Genomic DNA, 20,707 nt, shown 5'->3' with positions numbered 1-20,707 from the left:
ATAGCACAGCCCACGCAGTATATAACACAGCCCACGTAGTATATAGCACAGCCCACGCAGTATATAACACAGCCCACGTAGTATATAACACAGCCCATGTAGTATATAACACAGCCCACGTAGTACAAAACACAGCCATGCAGTATATTGCACAGCCCATGCAGTATATAGCAAAGGCCACGTAGTATATAGCACAGAGACGTAGTATATAACACTGCCCATGTAGTATATAACACAGCCACATAGTATATACCACAGCCCACATAGTATATAACAGCCACGCAGTATATTGCACAGCCACACAGTATGTAGCAAAGGCCACGTAGTACATAACACAGCCATGTAGTATATAACACAGGCCACGCAGTATATAACACAGGCCACACAGTATATAACACAGCCCACGTAGTACATAACACAGCCATGTAGTATATTGCCCAGCCACACAGTATATAACACAGCCACGTACTATAACACAGCCACGCAGTATATAACACAGCCCACGTAGTATATAACACATCCCACGTAGTATATAACACAGCCACTCAGTATATTGCACAACCACATAGTATATAGCACAAAGACATAGTATATAACACAGCCCATGCAGTATATAGCAATGTGGGCCCCATATCCCTGTTAATAAAAATAATAAAAATAAAAAATAGTTATATACTCACCTTCCGACGGCCCCCGTTCCAGCCCAGGTGTTTAGCAATGCTCCTCGTGACGCTCCGGTCCCAAGAATGCATTGCAGCAATAACACGTGATGATGTAGTAGTCTCGAGAGACCGCTACGTCTTCTCCGGTCATTGCCGAAATGCATTCTTGGGACCAGAGCGTCGCAAGGAGCGGGAAAGGCACCAGAAGGTGAGAATATGATGATTTTTTAATTTGTTTTAATTATTTTTAACATTATATGTTTTTACTATTGATGCTGCATAGGCAGCATCAATAGTAAAAAAGTTGGTCACACAGAGTTAATAGCAGCGTTAACGGACTGTGTTACACCGCGTTATGCCGCGGTGTAATGTAGTCCATTTAACGGACTGCTGAAACCCTATGTGGCCAGCGCCGCTGACTGGTGGAGAGTATGGAGGGGGCACTGACTGGAGGGGAGTAGGGAGGGGCCAATTCGCGGCCGGACTGTGCCTGTAGCGGATTGGTCGCGGCCAGCCAGCCGGGACTAATCAGCGACCCGGGATTTCCACGACAGACAGACAGAAGTACCCATTAGGCAATAATATATATAGATTAATATATGTAACAAAATAGTTTATTGTTTATTATCAAATTTTTCATCTCATTGATTACGTATCAGATTTTTTCTTGCTCATTTCTGTAATTTTTTATAATTATTATTGATATCTTTTTATTTGCTCGTTTACATCTGTTCTGAATTTTTGGTGTTTGTTGCTCATGGAAGCAAGTATATAGAATTGTTGACATTCACTTATGGACTCACTTAGGATACTTTTACTATTTAATGGAAACTCCCACGAATTATTGGTCAGACTTATTTGACTAAACCTTTGATCGGTAAGTCCACGTTCTTCAGTGGTATTAAAATACTGCCATAAATAGGAGAACATTAACCACAAATTTGCTAGTAATTGTGGAGCCGTGACTCGTGCCACAGGTGCACACAGTAATTGTAGGACAAACTTTAATAAAGTGGACTGTCAACTGCAGCAGATATCATTTCTTCTGTTCGGCATCTTGGTTTCTCAATCTGCATCACAATGATTCTTGGTTGGATTCACGGCATCATCTTCTACCTTCTTCATGTCTGTTCAGGTAAGTCCAGTGTAAATGTCATGTTCAGGCGATGCATTCCCTCCTTTATCATTAATAAGAACCAGAAATGAACCCCGGTACCGGGGTTGTGGTAAATGTTCTCGAATGAGTTTTCCTTGAGTGAACCAAATGGTTCCATATTCTGTGGCTCTCTCTATGCTTGTAGGTGTCGTGTAGATCATCTCTTCAGGATGGCACAAGCTCTTTTGATGGCCAAGACAGGTGTATATCCCAATCTCACCACAGTTGGTCCCTGAAGTTCAGCAGATGGACGATCTTTAATTAGAACTAGAAATGAACCCTGGTACCGGGGATGTGGTAAATGTTCTCGAATGAGTCTTCCTTGAGTCAACCAAATGATTCCATATTCTGTGGCTCTCTCTATTCTTGTAGATGTTGTGTACATTATCTCTTCAGGATGGCACAAGCTCTTTTGGTGGCCAAGACAGATGTTTCACATGGTCTCTGAAGTTCAGCAGACAAATGGACCATCATTAATACTATTTGTTTCCTATTTCTCCCATTCTCCACCAATCCCACCACGTAACTTTTGTCAGAACTGGTGGTCAGGTCACACATGATCAGTAGTTCAGTAGAAGCTCCCAGCTTGCACATGGGCATCAAAGTAATTCTGCTATTTTGAGGGCCAGTCAAAAAGATTAAGTTGAATGACACCTCATTGAATAAACCAAATGTTAATTAGGTGCGACTTCATGTGACATACCTCAGTCCTTATATGCTGTGTATAAACGTTTTCCCCTTTAAGGTCCTTTTAGTGATGTCCGTTTGATGCCAATGTATATAAATGATGGCAGGTGCCCCCCAAAAATATATATATGTGCCAATGCTTAGGGGATCGCCGTCCCGGCCGGTGACAGGCGTAACTCCCCGCACAGGACTAGACAAAGAGTGCCATGCACAGGCACACACACACACAAAAAAAAACTCTATCCAAGAAACAGAGCAAGCAAGGTGCAGAGCGGCTGCAGGACCTTGCGTGATGTCACTGCCACACCAGACCAAATTTCAAAGCGTTTCGGAATCGCAGATTCCTTCTTCAGGGATGGTAAGGTGTGCGATGTGTGCGTCCTATATAGAGTAACTGATCCTGTGCTGTTGCCTTATTGGTTAAAAGCAAACAGCTCCACCTCACTATTAAGACCATATGGTGCTAGTGTTCATCTCAAAAATGCATCTTGTTTCAGCCCTGGACATCTGATGAATAAAATTACCACCACGTCCATCTCTTTTGACTATTTTCAGTCCCGTGACCTGAATGCCCTTCTCTGAGCTCCCATGGTGTGTTAAAAAATGCATGGATAAAGGGTGTCCAGTAAATTTATTTATAATATTCCTTAAATGTTCCCCAATTCTGACATGCATAGCTCTAATAGTGCGGCCTATGTATAATTTTCCGCAAGGGCAAGTTATTCCGTATATAATGCCCTTGGTGGAACAAGTAATAAAATCCTTGATGTCCATGACAACTGATTTATTGGAAATAAATGTTTGTTTTTTTGTATTCAGTTTCTTGCATGGTGCACATTTTTTACAAGGAAAAAAACCATTAGGACACTTTAACAGTACAGAATTATATGTCTTCTTCGGCGTGCCACTTGTGGGGGCTATTATATTACCCAGATTGTTCGCTTTTTTATAAATAAATCTGGGGCGTGCAGACAGGAGGTCTCCAATCACTTTGTCTTCCCTTAAAATATTCCAATGTCTACTCACAATCTTATGTAAGAGTTTACTATTGGAGTTGTATTGTGTGATGATTGGGATCTCACCAATTCCCCATTCTTCATGAATATTTTTTATTTTATCCCTCTGGGTCAACAATTCCACACGTGGACATTTTCCGACCTGTTCTTTAGTTTCCAATAAAGTTTGTTTATTATATCCTTTGGCTACAAACCTTTCCACTAACATATTAGACTCAAAATCATAGTCTTGCTTTCTTGAGCAATTTCTGTGTGCTCTTATAAATTGGCTCCTAGGAACTTTCAATAGCCAACTTGGAAGGTGACAGCTATCTAGAGCGATATAGTTATTGGAGTCGGTGGGTTTATGGTATATTTGGGTCTGAGACTTCATGAAGTTACAGAGCATATGTGAGGAGTTTACTGCGACACAGAGGAGCTAGAAGACCGCAGCGTCTGATTTCTCCTACTCCTGCACAGATTAGAAGCACTTCACCTTCATATTAAATGGAGAAAGTTTCTTTTAGCAGTACAGGGGTTAATCTGCTTAGTGTAGAGCTCCTATAAGCTTTCCTGCATTAAGGCTCACAGCTGTTCACTGTTAGCCACTCCCATCTCCTATATAACCTGGGTCCTGGCTAGCACTCATTGTCAGAGTTAGCTTTTGCTGCATGGCTGGAGGTTGTTGGTGGTTATTGGAGAAGGCATTTGGTGGATTTATCTGTGACTGTTGCTAGGTTTTGAGTGTGTGATAATTTCCCATATTTCTCCTACTTTAGTTTTACCCCATTATCCACTCCTCGGTGCATACTTCTGTTGTTTGTGTGAGTATATGCGTATGATTGGTAGTTTCCTTTATCCATGTTCATATTACCTTGTTAGTCTAGTTGGTTTATTACTGCTCACTACTACTCCCCTCTTCCCTGGGTGGGAGAAGGGTACAGACTGAGGGTGGATTCAGGAGCTAAGGCAAGGTACATGGCCTTGGCGTCTTCGTCATCAGAAGTAATCCAGGGAACAGGGCGAGCTAGGGCGCCCCTAGTGTTAGGGACAGGGAAGGAGTCTCTGGTCCTCGGACACACTACAACAGAGCAGTGACAGCATAGTAAGCACCATAGGCACCTAGAATCCTGGGCCAATAATGCCAGGCTGTCATGGAGGACCCAACCGGTTGTCGAACAATGGCACTGCAAAATAAATTGCTCATCCCTAGTTATAATGTGAAACCTAATTTCAGATGGCAATACTGGACATGTATATGGTACTCTTGACATTGATAACATATTTTATTTTTCATTTTATTGATAATTTGGAGGTGCCCACGAAATATCCATCACTAAGCAGTCAAACTCAACCCCAGGACAACTTCTACACTATCTGATGGAAGGATACGAAGCAAAGCTGAGACCAGTACGAGACTGGAGAAAAGTCACCTTAGTGCAGATAGATATACTTATCCTTGGTATCCTTTCAGTAGTAAGTATACATGTATAACATCATATTTTCTGCCAGTGAGAATACTTGGGAACGGCGACAATGTGCGCACTGCATATTGTCACAATTTGGCACATTTGTTCCAAGCCTGGAGATCCCATTTAAAGGGGTATTCTACTTTCTTTCTATAAGGAAAAGTTATTGAATGTTGCAATTTCTGAAATAATTCTTTGCAATATCCAGATCTATGACTTGAAGCCAGGATTTTCTGTAAAGTCATTAAAGTGTTTTTCTTTGAGGCTAGCTTAGGAGCCCAACTGCTCTTGCACAAGGGTCTTCCATAGTCCAAGCCCCTTTTATAAAGTTTATCAACAGCGCTGCATCCAATGAGTGAACTTGACAGCTCTGCCCCTGTAGATGGCACAGGCCACTGAGCTCCCTGATTGGCTGCAGCACTGTCAGCTTGACGTCAGCGCTGCAGACAACCAACAGAGAGCAAGGCAGTGGCGAAGACTCAGCACTGGATCCGGAGAGGCCATGTAATACTCAGTGTGTTCTGTTATAACTACTACAGCTTATAGCAGAAAGTTTTCTAAAAGTGGACAACCCCATTAATATTTATGCCACCATTCGAATTAAGTATGTTGGTAAATCCTTTCCTCTCCAGGTGTAGAGCATAATCATCGTTACATTGTTTAATTAAGTTATTAATTATTTTATACATTATATTCTTTAATATGTTACAATTTTCTAATTCAAAGGATGAGAAAAAACAGCTTCTGACAATATATTACTTGTATAATCAGGTAAGATAAAAGATCATAGATCGCTCCTAAAAATAATAGTAAGTCAGAGGCCGGCTATATAAAACATGACCAAAAGTAAGAGATTAACTGCAAAGTCACATTTAAACTGGTCTTGTAATCTTTCTCTTTTTCTTTATGGTCTTCCCTCTCTCTCCACATTTGTGTAAAAACAATTTGTCATCAATATTAAGAGAATCCAATAAACTAAACTCTTTAACCTCACAAATACACATGTACGTGATGGACTCATGTTTCTTAATCATATTAACTATGTAAATTTACCTTACACTTACACATGTGCAGTACACACATTACATAGCACATACATTACAGTACATATATTACACAGCGTACACACATACATACACAGTACACACATTACACAGCACATACATTACAGTACACATATTACACACATACAGCACATACATTACAGTACATATATTACACACATATACAGCACATACATTACAGTACACACATTACACAGAACATACATTACAGTACACATATTACACACCTTACACACATACAGCACATACATATACAGTACATATATTACACACATATACAGCACATACATTACAGTACATATATTACACAGCATACCCACATACATGTACAGTACATATATTACACACATATACAGCACATACATTACAGTACATATATTACACAGCATACCCACATACATGTACAGTACATATATTACACACATATACAGCACATACATTACAGTACATATATTACACAGCATACCCACATACATATACAGTACATATATTACACACATATATAGCACATACATTACAGTACACACATTACACAGCACATACATTACAGTATATACATTACCCACCATACACATATAAATATACAGTACATATCTTACAAACACACACGCAGCACATTCATTACAGTACATATATTACACACATACATTACAGTACATATATTACACACCTTACACACATACATATACAGTACATATATTACACACATAGATAGCACATACATTACAGTACACACATTACACAGCACATACATTACAGTACATACATTACAGTATATACATTACCCACCATACACACATACATATACAGTACACATGTTACACAAATATACAGCACATACATATAGAGAGCACACATTACACATCTTACACACATATACAGCACATACATATACAGTACATGCATTACCCACCATACACACATACATATTCAGCACGCATCTTACACACATATACAGTACATTATGCACATGTATAGTACACCCATTGCACACGTTGCACACATACATATACAGTACATTCATTACACACCATTAACACACATATATATATTTATAATATGCACCTTTTTCACAAACACAGCACATACATATACAATACCCGCATTATGCACCATACACACATACATTTACAGTACGGAGTGTACATATATAGGACACTCATTACACATTTTACACACATACATAAACAATACACACATTACACATCTTAGACACACATATACTGTACAGTAAATACATTGCTGCCCTTACATTCACACATATACAGTATATACATTACACGCATCTACACATACTTACACAATACACTTTACACACATATACAATACATGCATACAGTATATAGTACACCCATTACACATCATACACATGTACATTTACATGTAATACATACATTACACGTCTTACACACACACACATATACAGTAAACACATTGCTGCTGTAAATACACACTCATACAGTATATACATTATACACTTTACACATTTACACATACAGGCCATACATTACACACATACATATACAGTACATATATAGTACACCAATTACACACCTTACACACATACAGTATACAGTACATATACTTCACATATACTTGCACACATACATATACAGTATATATACAGTACATTACACACATACATATACAGTACAAATGCAGTATGTACCTGTATATCATTATACACCTTACACACATACAGTTAGGTCCATATATATTTGGACAGAGACAACATTATTCTAATTTTGGTTATAGACATTACCACAATAAATTTTAAACAAAACGATTCAGATGCAGTTGAAGTTCAGACTTTCAGCTTTCATTTGAGGGTATCCACATTAAAATTGGATGAAGGGTTTAGGAGTTTCAGCTCCTTAATATGTGCCACCCTGTTTTTAAAGGGACCAAAAGTAATTGGACAGATTAAATAATTGTAAATAAAATGTTCATTTCTAGTACTTGGTTGAAAATCCTTTGTTGGCAATGACTGCCTGAAGTCTTGAACTCATGGACATCACCAGACGCTGTGTTTCCTCCTTTTTGATGCTCTGCCAGGCCTTCACTGCGGTGGTTTTCAGTTGCTGTTTGTTTGTGGGCCTTTCTGTCTGAAGTTTAGTCTTTAACAAGTGAAATGCTGCTCAATTGGGTTCAGATCAGGTGACTGACTTGGCCATTCAAGAATATTCCACTTCTTTGCTTTAATAAACTCCTGAGTTGCTTTGGCTTTATGTTTTGGGTCATTGTCCATCTGTAGTATGAAACGACAACCAACCAGTTTGGCTGCATTTGGCTGGATCTGAGCACACAGTGTGGCTCTGAATACCTCAGAATTCATTTGGCTGCTTCTGTCCTGTGTCACATCATCAATAAACACTAGTGACCCAGTGCCACTGGCAGCCATGCATGCCCAAGCCATCACATTGCCTCCGCCGTGTTTTACAGATGATGTGGTATGCTTTGGATCATGAGCTGTACCATGCCTTCACCATACTTTTCTCTTGCCATCATTCTGGTAGAGGTTGATCTTGGTTTCATCTGTCCAAAGAATGTTCTTCCAGAACTGTGCCGGCTTTTTTAGATGTTTTTTAGCAAAGTCCAGTCTAGCCTTTTTATTCTTGATGCTTATGAGTGGCTTGCACCGTGCAGTGAACCCTCTGTATTTACTTTCATGCAGTCTTCTCTTTATGGTAGATTTGGATATTGATACGCCGACCTCCTGGAGAGTGCTGTTCACTTGGTTGGCTGTTGTGAAGGGGTTTCTCTTCACCATGGAGATTATTCTGCGATCATCCACCGCTGTTGTCTTCCGTGGGCACCCAGGTCTTTTTGCATTGATGAGTTCACCAGTGCTTTCTTTCTTTCTCAGGATGTACCAAACTGTAGATTTTGCCACTCCTAATATTGTAGCAATTTTTCAGATGGGTTTTTTTCTGTTTTCGCAGCTTAAGGATGGCTTGTTTCACCTGCATGGAGAGCTCCTTTGACCACATGTTTACTTCACAGCAAAACCTTCCAAATGCAAGCACCACACCTCAAATCAACTCCAGGCCTTTTATCTGCTTAATTCAGAATGACATAATGAAGGGATTGCCCACAACTGTCCATGAAATAGCCTTGGAGTCAATTGTCCAATTACTTTTGGTCCCTTTAAAAACAGGGTGGCACATGTTAAGGAGCGGAAGCTCCTAAACCCTTCATCCAATTTTAATGTGGATACCCTCAAATGAAAGCTGAAAGTCTGAACTTCAACTGCATCTGAATTGTTTTGTTTAAAATTCATTGTGGTAATGTCTATAACCAAAATTAGAAAAAGGTTGTCTCTGTCCAAATATATATGGACCTAACTGTATATGCAAACAGTATATGTGACTTCATTGTGCAAAATCACTATTAAAGCACATTATGGTAGAATTCAAAGTCAGGAAAATATAGCAGAGCAGAAATATATATATATGATGCAGAAAGCCCTTGCATGATGCTTAGTACTATGTTGTGTAAAGTGTGCTGCTTGTATTATACTATTTGGTGTTTTGTCTTCATGTAGTACTGGAGTGATGAATTTCTGCAATGGAATCCAGTGGACTTTGACAATATGACTCTTATATCCATTCCTATGGAGAGCGTATGGTTTCCAGATATACAGATTGCTGAACTGTGAGTGCGGACTTGACCTGCTTGATATTGTACAACTAAGTGAACATGTATAGAACAAAGTGAACATAAATATCTATCTCCTTAAGGAAATACTGACCCCATAAAAGACCCTGAAGATTTAACCTCCTTCTAATTTCTTCAGCTTGTAATCATCTTCATTCCCATTTGCTGCTGCGGTTAATGTTCTGGTACTGGAGCAAGTATCAGAATATATCTGCGATGGCACCCAGAACTGAAGTGAGGTACATAAATGGGGACCAGTGAGTATTTAGCCCACTGGGAAAGGACAAAGGGATCCTTTTCATTTGAGAGATAAAATGTCTACATTTTCTGGGAGATTCCTGGACATTTCATCGTTGGCCGTTATGCATTTGTAGTCAGTGAACAATATGCACTGAAAATATTTTTCCTCTTCCTGCAGTGTGGATTCTGGAAAATTATTAGGAAATAGTTTTGTCTACATTGATAGCACTGGACTCATAAAATATCAGGTGGCACTCCGACAATCATTCGTGTGCATGTTCTACATCTTCTTCTACCCGTTTGATGCTCACAATTGTACTTTGAGTTTTTACAGTCAGCTTCACACAAGTACGTCTTTTACTTCTAATTTTGATATCAATTACAATACTCTAATTTAGAGAACTGTCATAATATATTGTTCTGCACTGCTGATTTTTAAATTGGTTTTCCAGGCAAACAGATTATTAAAGAATTGTAAAGCCTTTCAGAAATGAAGAAACTTCTTAATTTACATGCTGTTAAAATTCTGCTCTGCTCCTAAACTGTCATGTCTTGTTGTGACCTCCGACCCCTTAATTCCTGCTACAGTCAATTCAAAGCACAGAGCAGAGTTTCATGTCTGTGCTTTGCTCAGCCAGTAGATCTGCAATGAGCTCTGATCTCTGGTGTTGTGGCCTGCAATCATTGGCTAGTTTCACAGGACTGGGGGTGAGCAGGAGGCGAACATTACAGGCTTCATGCAGAAATCTTATCAGTAGAGATGGGCGAACCTGAACAGACTTCTCACGGAAGTCCGTGTTACTGTTCAGGTTCGGCAACCCCAAAAAATCTTGTTGAAAGTCTGGAGCACAACCAATCGAAAAAGCTTTTTTTGTGTGGGCACTTCCAGTCCCAACACAACAATGTCAAGTATTGGCATGACTGTAATTATCCAGAGAACAATGTAAAAAAAATAAAAAAAAATAAAATAATAATAATAATAATAAAAAGGCACTGCAAGTGCTGACATCAGTAAGGTTGTTGCAGTTCATAGATGACAGAGTGGGAACCGCCAGATTTTCGGGCCCCCCATTCCATTCTGGTAAGCGAACCAAACTTTTTTATAAAGATCGGCTGAACCCGATGGACCCGAACATCCACGGATCCGTCGATCCCTACTTATCAGCTTGTGAGTGGGGCCAGAAGGGATGTTGTTAAGTGTTCCAGAGTGCTAGATTACAATATAATGCATGATTGCATTGTCTAGCTCACTGCTGCAATACGCTGAGTCTGTGTGGTGCCAATATCAGCAACTGTAACACGACTCACTGCAGGAGAGTGTCAAGATAGCACATAATAAAGTAAAAAAAATCCTGACCAAGCATTTAACCATCTTGAGACTATATAGTAGTCTCAGGATGGTGCTTTGTACAGTATGTATAGTGGATGGGCACTGAGGGTGATAGTGTGTGACCTGTAGGACAGATACAACTCTTCCTCTTAGGAAATGTACTCAAGAGCTAGCAGGAAGTTCAGGATGTAAACAATATTGGACATATTGGTAATGGACCTATCAGCCTTTTGTGTCTCTCTTGTTTCCAGTTGAACATATTAATTTGTCAGCATGGGTAGCATCAGACAATTTGAGATTGCAACTGCAAACGATTTTCTATCCAGGAGAATGGGAACTTTCCTATATGTCTTCCAGTTACAGAATGGAGACTGACGAAGAAAAGGAATATGCAGTGCTGGTCTTTCATGTGAGTTGGCATTTTTTCAATGTCATTTTATAATATGCAGTGCATGACTGTGTTACAGTTGTGCTCAAAAGTTTACATACCCCGGCAGAATTTTTCAGACAATATAAATGATAATACCAAAACCTTTTCTCCACTCATAGTTATAGTGGTTGGGTGAAGCCATTTTTTGTCAAACTACTGTTTTTTATCTTTTTAAATCATAATGACAACCCAAAACATCCAAATAACCCTGATCATAAGTTCACATACCCCTTTTCTTAATACCGTGATTTGCCCCCTCTAACATCAATGACAGTTTGAAGTCTATGGTGGTAATTGTGGATGAGGTTCTTTATTTTCTCAGATGGTAAAGCTGCCCTCTTTTCTTGTCAAAAAGCCTCAAGTTCCTGTAAGTTCCTGGGCTGTCTAGCATGAACTGCGCGCTTGAGATCTCCCCAGAATGACTCAATGCTATTGAGGTCAGAAGACTGAGATGGCCACTCTAGAACCTTCACTTTGTTCTGCTGTAGCCAATGACAGGTCGACTTGGCCTTGTGTTTTGGATCTTTGTCATATTGGAACGTCCAAGTACGACCCATGCGCATCTTCCGGGCTGATCAGTGCAAATTTGCCTTCAGTATTTGCTGATAACATGCTGCATTCATCTTTCCTTCAACTTTGACCAAGTTTCCTGTGCCTTTGTAGTTCACACATCCTGAAAACATCAGTGATCCACCTCCGTGCTTTACAGTAGGACTGGTGTTCCTTTCATCATAGGCCTTGCTGACTTCTCTCCACATGTAACGTTTATGGTTGTGGCCAAAAAGTTCAATTTTGGTCTCATCACTCCAAATTATCTTGTTCCAGAAGTTTTGAGGCTTGTCTCTGTGCTGTTTTGCGTATTGTAGGCAAGATACTTTGTGGCATTTGCACAGTAATGGCTTTCTTCTGGCGACTCAACCATACAGCCCATTTTTCTTCAAGTGCCTCCTCATTGTGCATCTTGAAACATCCACACCGCTAGTTTTCAGAGAGTCCTGTATTTCAGCTGATGTTATTTGTGGATTTTTCTTTGCAACTCTAGCAATTTTCCTGTCAGTTGTGGACAACATTTTTGTTGGTCTACCTGACCATGGTTTTGTTTTTACAGAGCCCCTGATTTTCCATTTGTTAATCACAGTTTGAATCATGCTGACTGACATTGTCAATTCCATGGATATCTTTTTGCATCCCTTTCCTGTTTTATACAGTTCAACTACCTTTTCCCATACATCCGTTGACAATTCTGTTGCTTTCCCTATGACTCACAGTCCAGAAACATCAGTGGCTGGATGAAAGATGCAAGAGTCTGTTTGGATCCCATAAACTCACTCAGCTTTTATGCACACACTGATTACAAGCAAACAGGTCACAGGTGACGATGTTACCTTTAGTAGCCATTCAAACCCATTTGGGTCAACTTCTGTGCATGTTATCAGGCCAAAATCACCAGGGTATGTGAACTTTTGATCAGGGCCATTTGGATGTTTTAGGTTGTTATTATGATTTTAAAAGATAAAACAGTAGTTTCACAATAAATGGCTTCACCCAACCACTAACCATGAGTGGAGAAAAAGTTTTGGTGTTATCATTCATATTCTCTGAAAAAAGAAAAAGAAAGCAAAAATTCTGCTGCTTTTGGGCACAACTGTAACTATGTACAATATATTTTGAAGAAGCCCCATGGCTCCCATGAACATTTCAAATTCCCTAAGTGATGGGTCAGTATATCCTGCAGTAACATATATGTCAGTTCCTGTCATTTTCGGTCCTGCTTCGGCTGCTAGGCAGTGTCGCCCTTTTGTTACAAGTGATGGGTGACAGCATCGGTCCTGTTTAATTCCTGGGAATTTTTATGCCACTAGATCAGGCAGCTATGGTGTTAATTGTCTGACTTCTTGATTACTCCTTTCTGAGAGTCTTGGGTGAGGCTACATGCTATTTAAACCCCTGTGTCTCTTACTTCCACGGACATTCAATCAGTTTTGCTGCCTGATTTTGTTTCTAGCCCTTGCTTCTGCTGGTTTCCTGATTCCTCCTCTTTTCTGACCTTGGCGTGAATTTTGACTATCCTCTTATTTTATATAACTCTTCCTGCCATGACCTCTTGGCTCTGATCCTGCTTGGTGACCCTTCCTGCCTCTGGTTTGCTCCTTCAGACAGTGGCTCTTCAGCATCCCATATCTCGTAGGATAGCCATGCACCTTAGATAAATATCCAACAATTGAGTGTGTATGTACATTGTAAACTTTCCCAATTGTAGACATTGGGGGAAGCAAGAATCGGGCAGATTATATCTGAACCTGCCTAAAGCTGGACATATACATACACGTTCAGCAGTGAGCCACCTCTCTTTCTACTCTGATGGATGAGCGGATTTATCCATCTGTCTCCTCCTTTGAAATACACATGCTGCAGGTTTGTAGGTTAGACTTTGTGGCCGCTAACCTCCAGTATATAAAATCTGCAGTATTATTTGTTTGTATTCATAGATGTGAAAAATAATACATTTCGTCCTTCAAAAATTCGCAAGGTTTCAAAGGTGTAATTTTTTGGATGACGGTGTTCCTTTAAATGCTACAGGAAAGATATATATCTTGGCACCGTGTTAGCCAGTGGATAGAAAAATATTTAGAATTGAGAGTCCTCAGTGGTTGATGCCTTTTAATGGCTAACTGAAAAGATGGTAACAAATTGCAAGCTTTCCAGACTACACAGGTCTCTTCATCAGGCATAGACTAATACAAATTCTGAAAAAACACATTTATGCACAATACAGCCCAGAAATAATGCCATAGATAAGACAGGTGACATGAAGCAGAACTACCATTATGTGAGAGTGCTAAAATGTTTATGTCCATAATATTGGAACAGTTCATAGATAAGACAATAAAACATTCACACTCCTTATCCTTAATGGTGGCTCTGCTTCACGTCACCTCTCTTATCTATGGCATTTTTTCTGGGCTGTATTGTGCATAAATATGTGATTCTTCAGAATTTCTTTTAGTCTTTGCCTGATGAAGAGACCGGAGTAGTCTGGAAAGCTTGCAATTTGTTACCATCTTTTCAGTTAGCCATTAAAATGTATCAACCACTGAGGACTCTCAATTCTAAATATTTTCTTTTAAATGCTAGTATTAAAAAAGACATTTTCTTTGAATAATGTGAAAACTTTTTCTAAATCATTTTTCTGCAGATTATCTTTAAGAGACTTTCACTGTACTATGTTGTGAACTTAATTGTGCCCAGCGTGTTTCTCATGATTTTGGATATCATTGGATTCTACCTCCCTAATGAGAGCGGAGAAAGGATTTCCTTCAAGATCACGCTGCTGCTTGGTTATTCTGTGTTCCTCATCATAGTTATGGACATATTACCGGCTTCATCACACACAACGCCAATAATAGGTATGGCCAAAGTTGTATATCATCATATATATTGGTAATTTTATACTGTATGTTTCTTGGTATTTTACAGTGGATTTAAAGATGTAAGAATTAACAGGTTCACATTCATGAGAAGCAAATGAAACTGAAATGGAGAAGATACAGATTAGATATTAGAAAAAACTTTTTGGCAGTGAGGGTGATCAATGAGTGGAGGCGGCGGCCATGAGAGGTGGTGAGTTCTCCTTCAATGGAAGCCTTCAAACAGAGGCCAGACAGACATCTGTTTGAGATGGTTTAGTGATTCCTGCATTGAGCAAGGGGTTGGACACGATAACCCAAGAGGTCCCTTCCAACTCTAACCTTCTAGGATTCTTTATTCTCATTTACACACAGAAGCACAATGGCTAAAGGAAATAATACTGTTTACTTAAAGGGGTTTTCCCACAGACAAAAGTTTATTTTAATTAATAGATCTTGGAATAATAATAATTTACCCCATTGGATGTGTTTAAATAAAATGTTCCTGTGCTTAGATAATCTTATAAATGTGCCCCTGCTGTGTACTGTGTAATGGCCATGTCTGACCGTACAGGAACATGGTCAGATCATACCACATCTCCTGTCCAGGGGAGGATGCAAAGGAGTATACAGACAGAACAAAATAGGATCACAGCTAATTCTTTCTTGGAAGTAAAACATTGTTTAAAAACAGGCAGGGAAATCTTTTACCTCACAAAAACAGAAAGTTGTGATCTGGTGCTGTAAAGTCTGTATACTCTATTTTGCTTCCTCCCCAGCTGAGCAGCTGTGGTATGGCCAGACCATGTTCCTGTACGGTCAGACACGACCATTACACAGTACACAGCAGGGGCACAATTATAGGATTATCTCAGCACAGGAACATTTTATTTAAACACATCCAATTGTGGAACTTATTATTATTCCAAAATTTATTGATTAAAATAAATTTTCATTTGTTGGAAAACCACTTTAAGTAATCCGGGTATATATCGCTAGATTAAGAAAAACAGTGGAGTTTACACCTAACAGTAAAAAGATACATATTTATGGTAAGTGACAAGACCTCATTAAGATTGATGGTTACTAGTATGCAAATACGCGAATAAAAAAATTCAGTTGAGGTTGGATTTGGCCTAACCTTCTAAAATGCCATACGTTTTCTTTTATTATTTTTTGTTGTTTGTTTCAGATATATATTTTGTTGTCTGCATGGCTCTGCTTGGGATCAGTTTGGCAGAAAGTATTCTCATTTTTCATATAGTGAGTAACAAAAATAGCCCCTGTAAGGTACCAATGTGGGTGAGGAAGCTGGTTTTGGAAAGGATAAGCAAGCTGATACATAGGAAGAACAAGCATTGTGATACTGAGCCCAACGGAGAGTTCACTGAAGCACAAGAGATGAGCTCTGCTAGTAGTGGTGAGTGATAGAAATCTGCATTTTATGGGATAAGCAAATCAGACTTTCATTTAGTTTACAAAGTAAGTGAAAGGGTTGGGTTTTTTTTTTTAAAAAACCTCGATTTTGTTAGTGTTAGTCCACTACTAGGACAACCCCTTCTCAATCTGAGTGTTGGTCCCACTTACCATGCTGGCACCATTCCAGCAGTGTGGGCACTCGTTCTTCAAGAACTCACATTGTCCTAGTAGTGGACAACTCCTTTAAGCTCATGTGTGATGCCTCATTTGTTAATGCCGAATTTACACAACCATATGAAGACAACCATCAGCTCAGTCATGTCTAGAGGAAGTGGAAATGACTGGCATCTTTGGGAGTTTGCGCCCTCAGTCACATTGGGTACATGTGCACGTTAAGTGTTTCATTTGGCACAATTTGAACCATACGACTCTTGACTGTGTCTTGTGTTGCATACTGGGATTTGGTCTACTCAGACCCCAAATTGTGTTTCTGTTGTTTGTGTGCAGTCCGTCGTGGACTACGACACCACACTTTTATTGACTGGCCAAAGTTCAGACCACAACATATTCTTTATATGTTTTTTACTTATACAAATTGAGTCTTTGTTTGTCTATTAACCATCCACCTGCTGTAAGCATTATGAACTGTTTTCTGGACTTGATCACTCTACAAACGCTGCTGCAAATCCTAGACTGACTATACATCTTCAATTCCAGTATGTCACTCTACCCTAGAGTCTTCTAATGTTCTCTGCTCAGATTGTTTGTCTGCATTCCTTATCTCACCTGTTGAAGTGATGCTGACCAAAGGCGATGGCAGAGTGGGCAAGACTTCCTGGATGGCAATTGAAAGAGTAAAGACCAGGAATGCAGACAAACAATCTAAGGAGAGAACATTAGAAGACTCTGGGGTGGAGTGACATACTGGAATTGAAGATGTATAGTCAGTCCAGGATTTGCAGCAGCGTTTGTAGCATGAACAAGTCTAGAAAACAGTTCATAATGCTTACAGCAGATGGATGGTTAATAGGCAAACAAAGAGGCAACCGCTGGCAGCAGAAATTAACAGGCAGACTACTTTATAAAAGCGATACACTGATTCAGGAGTGTTAGAAGAGTGGACAACAACAGAGAAAAGTGTGTAATATTTACAGCAGACAATAAGGGTTATCTGCAGGTTTGAGCCAAGAAGTAAATAAGATTGTAGAAACAAACAGGAGTTTGCAGAGATGATTGCAGCTGAGACTGCCAAGTGATTGTGGAACCTTATTTAGGGTTACTGTATTTGAGGATCATTGATTATTTATATCCCTTTTTGATTCTATTATGATTTTTTTTTACTAAATACTGTGCACACACATGAGAACAATGTATGGGTATCCCACCAATAATGTTAAACATTGATCAGGCAGCGGGCACAGGAGGTGAGGCTGCAGATGAGCTACGCTTTTTTTGTATTCCTTTCTATGGGAGTTGCAGATACAATGCAGTGATGCCATACTCTGCTGTTTGTTTTCAAAGCTCTACCTGCCATAGCGGTGCTTGACCACTGTTTTTTTCCTGTTTTAATCGTGAACATGTGAGGTTGTAAAATCCCTATAAAGAAAAGAATGAATTGTCTACAGTATAATGTCTTTTTCTTTCACTGACAGATAAACTGGATAAATATCCTAAAAGCAGAGAACCCACCGCTCAGCCAACTGGAGTCACGGAAGCAAGCCAAGATGTCCTGGAGAACATCTTCAAGGAGATCGTTACAATCCGGAAGTATATTAAAGGCAAAAGAGATCAGGAATCTAGCAAGGAATGGATACTGATTGGACATGTTCTGGATAAATGTCTTTTCTGGGCGTATCTGCTAATTGTCTTAGCTTTTATTGTCAGCATAGCTATTTGCTGGTCAAATCATATGGTCATATAAATCATATCGATGATAAAAATGTAACTAATTCATAATGTTGATCTAGGGGAAGGAGAATATAATTTTTGTGATGAAACTTATTGAGCCACAACATATATTTAAAGGGGACCTGACAAAAATAATTGTCATCCAATCCATTTATATGACTGTATAGCCCTTTAAATGATGAGCCAGTTGAACACTTTATGACCCAAATTGCTGCTTGACCCGTGAGAGAAATCTCACTTTCAAGTTCTGCATACATAAATCAGGAAGTGCATTGGGGTTTGATGATGCACTTCCAGTTCATCAGCTTCACGTTGTGTTCCCTGCTTGACGCTAACATTTTTTATATAAAAGCCAGTGAACTGTCAATCAGCCAGAGGAGGATGGTGCTAGGCAGATAATACAGCATGAGCCATAAGTGCATCGTCCCTCCCCAATACATTGTCAGATTCATATATACAGAACTTCAAAGTGTGATTTCTCGCTGCTCACTTTTGGAATATAAAGGGATCAATTGACTTATCTTTAAAAGGGCTAAATACTCCAATAATTGTTTTTTGTTGGGTTCAAGTTTTTGACAGGTTCTCTTTAAGATCATCGTCCACTTTTGGAAATCTCTTTTTGTTAGAAGGGTCACCTGTCTATTTTGTTCTCATGGTGTCTTATCCAAGTGGTAAGCTATAACAAGCTATAAGAAGCTAAGAAACTGGTAGCAAGTCTCCAGTTTTACTGTAGCACCCCTACAGGTGCAATTAAGCATTACACTCAATTAAAATCGATTGCCTATCTGTAGTGTGGATGGTTATTGAGGTTTCTCCACATAAAGAAACAACATTTTAGGGTCTCCTCTGGTTCTACAAATTGATTATAGTTCTGAAAGGAAGGCTCCTCATCTATTTAATAAAAATTACATAATAGGAATATTTGAAAATTCACTTTCTAAAACCGCCACCACTATCTGATCTTTCCACTTTTGCACTGTCTTATGGGGTCCATAGTAGCCAAAAAAAGTAACAATTTGGTAAAAAAAGAAGTTTAATGCTCATGTATTGTATGGTAATTAGTCAAAATGAGAATAAAAATGAGAATAATGGGGATAGGAGAAAATATTTGTAAGTGGATTGAGAGCTGGCTCAGGGATAGGAAACAAAGGGTGGTTATTAATGGAGCACACGCGGACTGGGTCGCAGTTAGCAGTGGGGTACCACAGGGGTCAGTATTGGGCCCTCTTCTTTTTAACATATTTATTAATGACCTTGTAGGGGGCATTCAGAGTAGAATTTCAATATTTGCAGATGACACTAAACTTTGCAGGGTAATCAATACAGGGGAGGACAATTTTATATTACAGGATGATTTATGTAAACTAGAAGCTTGGGCTGATAAATGGCAAATGAGCTTTAATGGGGATAAATGTAAGGTCATCCACTTGGGTAGAAGTAATAAGATATATAACTATGTGCTTAATTCTAAAACTCTGGGCAAAACCGTCAATGAAAAAGACCTGGGTGTATGGGTGGATGACAAACTCACATTTAGTGGCCAGTGTCAGGCAGCTGCTACAAAGGCAAATAAAATAAAGGGATGCATTAAAAGAGGCATAGATACTCATGAGGAGAACATAATTTTACCTCTATACAAGTCACTATTTCGACCAAACTTAGAATACTGTGCACAGTTCTGGTCTCCGGTGTATAAGAAAGACATAGCTGAACTGGAGCGGGTGCAGAGAAGAGCGACCAAGGTTATTAGAGGACTGGGGGGTCTGCAATACCAAGATAGGTTATTACACTTGGGGCTATTTAGTTTGGAAAAACGAAGACTAAGGGGTGATCTTATTTCAATGTATAAATATATGAGGGGACAGTACAAAGACCTTTCTGATGATCTTTTTAATCATAGACCTGAGACAGGGACAAGGGGGCATCCTCTACGTCTGGAGGAAAGAAGGTTTAAGCATAATAACAGACGCAGATTCTTTACTGTAAGAGCAGTGAGACTATGGAACTCTCTGCCGTATGATGTTGTAATTCATTACTTAAATTTAAGAGGGGACTGGATACCTTTCTGGAAAAGTATAATGTTCCAGGGTATATACACTAGATTCCTTGATAGGGCGTTGATCCAGGGAACTTGTCTGATTGCCGTATGTGGAGTCGGGAAGGAATTTTTTTTCCCAAGGTGGAGCTTACTCTTTGCCACATGGTTTTTTTTGCCTTCCTCTGGATAAACATGTTAGGGCATGTTTGGTTAGGCTATGGGTTGAACTAGATGGACTTAAAGTC

General features: G+C 39.3%; 2 protein-coding genes and 1 long non-coding RNA gene across 3 annotated transcripts in view; all 3 read left to right on the top strand.

Annotated features, from left to right (window-relative positions):
• LOC143767834 (5-hydroxytryptamine receptor 3A-like) overlaps positions 1-2,295 on the top strand; it is a 33,890-nt gene extending 31,595 nt beyond the window's left edge. The window contains exon 9 of the mRNA XM_077256355.1: positions 2,215-2,295. Coding sequence (XP_077112470.1) covers positions 2,215-2,295 — 81 coding nt within the window. The remainder of the gene's footprint in view (positions 1-2,214) is intronic.
• A 2,657-nt stretch (positions 2,296-4,952) lies between these two features.
• LOC143768814 (uncharacterized) lies at positions 4,953-9,611 on the top strand. The gene is made up of 3 exons (XR_013214041.1): positions 4,953-4,976; positions 5,696-5,740; positions 9,578-9,611. It is a non-coding gene; the product is annotated as an uncharacterized LOC143768814 (long non-coding RNA).
• Positions 9,612-9,625: 14 nt separating this feature from the next.
• On the top strand, positions 9,626-18,437 carry LOC143767832 (5-hydroxytryptamine receptor 3A-like). Its single transcript, XM_077256354.1, has 6 exons — positions 9,626-9,687; positions 10,109-10,278; positions 11,512-11,669; positions 14,887-15,097; positions 16,290-16,517; positions 18,169-18,437. The coding sequence occupies exons 1-6, from the start codon at positions 9,626-9,628 to the stop codon at positions 18,435-18,437; spliced, it is 1,098 nt and encodes a 365-aa protein (XP_077112469.1).
• The last annotated feature ends 2,270 nt before the right edge of the window (positions 18,438-20,707 follow it).

This window comes from Ranitomeya variabilis, chromosome 4 (genome assembly GCF_051348905.1).
Source record: "Ranitomeya variabilis isolate aRanVar5 chromosome 4, aRanVar5.hap1, whole genome shotgun sequence".
NCBI classification, from domain to species: domain Eukaryota; kingdom Metazoa; phylum Chordata; class Amphibia; order Anura; family Dendrobatidae; genus Ranitomeya; species Ranitomeya variabilis.
This window is presented reverse-complemented; position numbering and strand designations above follow the sequence as displayed.